General features: G+C 60.9%; 1 protein-coding gene across 1 annotated transcript in view; it reads right to left on the bottom strand.

The window, feature by feature from the left end:
- Nucleotides 1–56: 56 nt before the first annotated feature.
- The window catches only part of LOC118452569 (DNA-directed RNA polymerase II subunit RPB1-like), a 13,194-nt gene continuing 12,057 nt past the window's right edge, over nucleotides 57–1,193 (bottom strand). The window contains exons 3-4 of the mRNA XM_035897118.1: nucleotides 125–266; nucleotides 57–66 (exon numbers count right to left, since the gene is read on the bottom strand). Coding sequence (XP_035753011.1) covers nucleotides 57–66; nucleotides 125–266 — 152 coding nt within the window. The remainder of the gene's footprint in view (nucleotides 67–124; nucleotides 267–1,193) is intronic.

Raw genomic sequence — 1,193 nt, 5'->3', positions numbered from 1 at the left:
CAACCCCCAAGTCCTGCCCCCCAGAGTCCGTCCCCCCACCCCCTCCCCTCCCCCACTCACGATGGCCTGGTTGAACTTGGACTCGATCTCCCCCAGCAGCCAATCGAAGGCCTCCCCGCTGAGCCGGAACTCCTCCACCATGCGGCGGCTGCAGAGGGTGGAGCGCAGGTGGATGTTGAAGAGGAGGGTGGCGTTCTCCTGCGCCTGCCGGCTCAAGGGGTCGTCCCCGTTGACGATCACCAACTTGCGGCTCAGCTCCTTCACCCCTGAGGGAAACGGGGGGAGGGGGAAGCTCCTGGGGGTCTCCAACTCCCACAAAATCTTTGGGGGGGTCTTCAAGTCCACCAAGAACCTTCCTGGAGGCCCTCAATGTCCCCCAATGCCTTCCAGGGGCTCATCAAGACCCACAACAACTTTCCTGGGGGACATTGGGGTCCTCCAAGACCCCCAGAACCTTCCTGGGCTTCCTCAAGTCCCCTGGGAACTTCCTGGAGGATGTCTGGGTCCTCCAAGACCCCTGGAACCTTCCTGGGGGTCTCCAACTCCCACAGCATCTCTTTGGGGGGGTCCTCAAGTCCACCAAGAACCTTCTTGGAAGTCCTCAATGTCCCCCAACGCTTTCCAGGGGCTCATCAAGGCCCATAACAACTTTTATGGGGGACATTGGGGTCCTCCAAGACCCCTGGAACCTTCCTGGGGGTCTCCAACTCCCACAAAATCTTTGACGGGGTCTTCAAGTCCACCAAGAACCTTCTTGGAAGTCCTCAATGTCCCCCAACGCTTTCCAGGGGCTCATCAAGACCCACAACAACTTTTATGGGGGACGTTGGGGTCCTCCAAGACCCCTGGGACCTTCTGGGGGGTCCTGAAGTCCCCTGAGAACTTCCTGGGGGACACTGGGGTCCTCCAAGACCCCTGGGACCTTCCTGGGGTTCCTCAAGTCCTCTGGGACCTTCTGGATGCTCCTCAAGCCCCCCCAGCACCTTCTTGGGGGACGTTGGGGTCCTCCAGGCCCCCCAGCACCTTCCTAGGGGGGGTCCCTGGGGTCCCCAAGTCCCCCAGAACCTTCTTGAGGACTAAGAAAATCCCTAAAATCCTTCCTAAGAGGTCACGGGGGGGTGGGGGGGTGTCAGGACCCCCCAATTTGGGGGAGGGCCCCCCCAAACTTACCCTCCACCACCTTGACGGGGTGC

Source organism: Egretta garzetta, unplaced genomic scaffold (assembly GCF_000687185.1).
Source record: "Egretta garzetta isolate BGI_Z169 unplaced genomic scaffold, ASM68718v1 scaffold1187, whole genome shotgun sequence".
NCBI lineage: Eukaryota > Metazoa > Chordata > Aves > Pelecaniformes > Ardeidae > Egretta > Egretta garzetta.
This window is presented reverse-complemented; position numbering and strand designations above follow the sequence as displayed.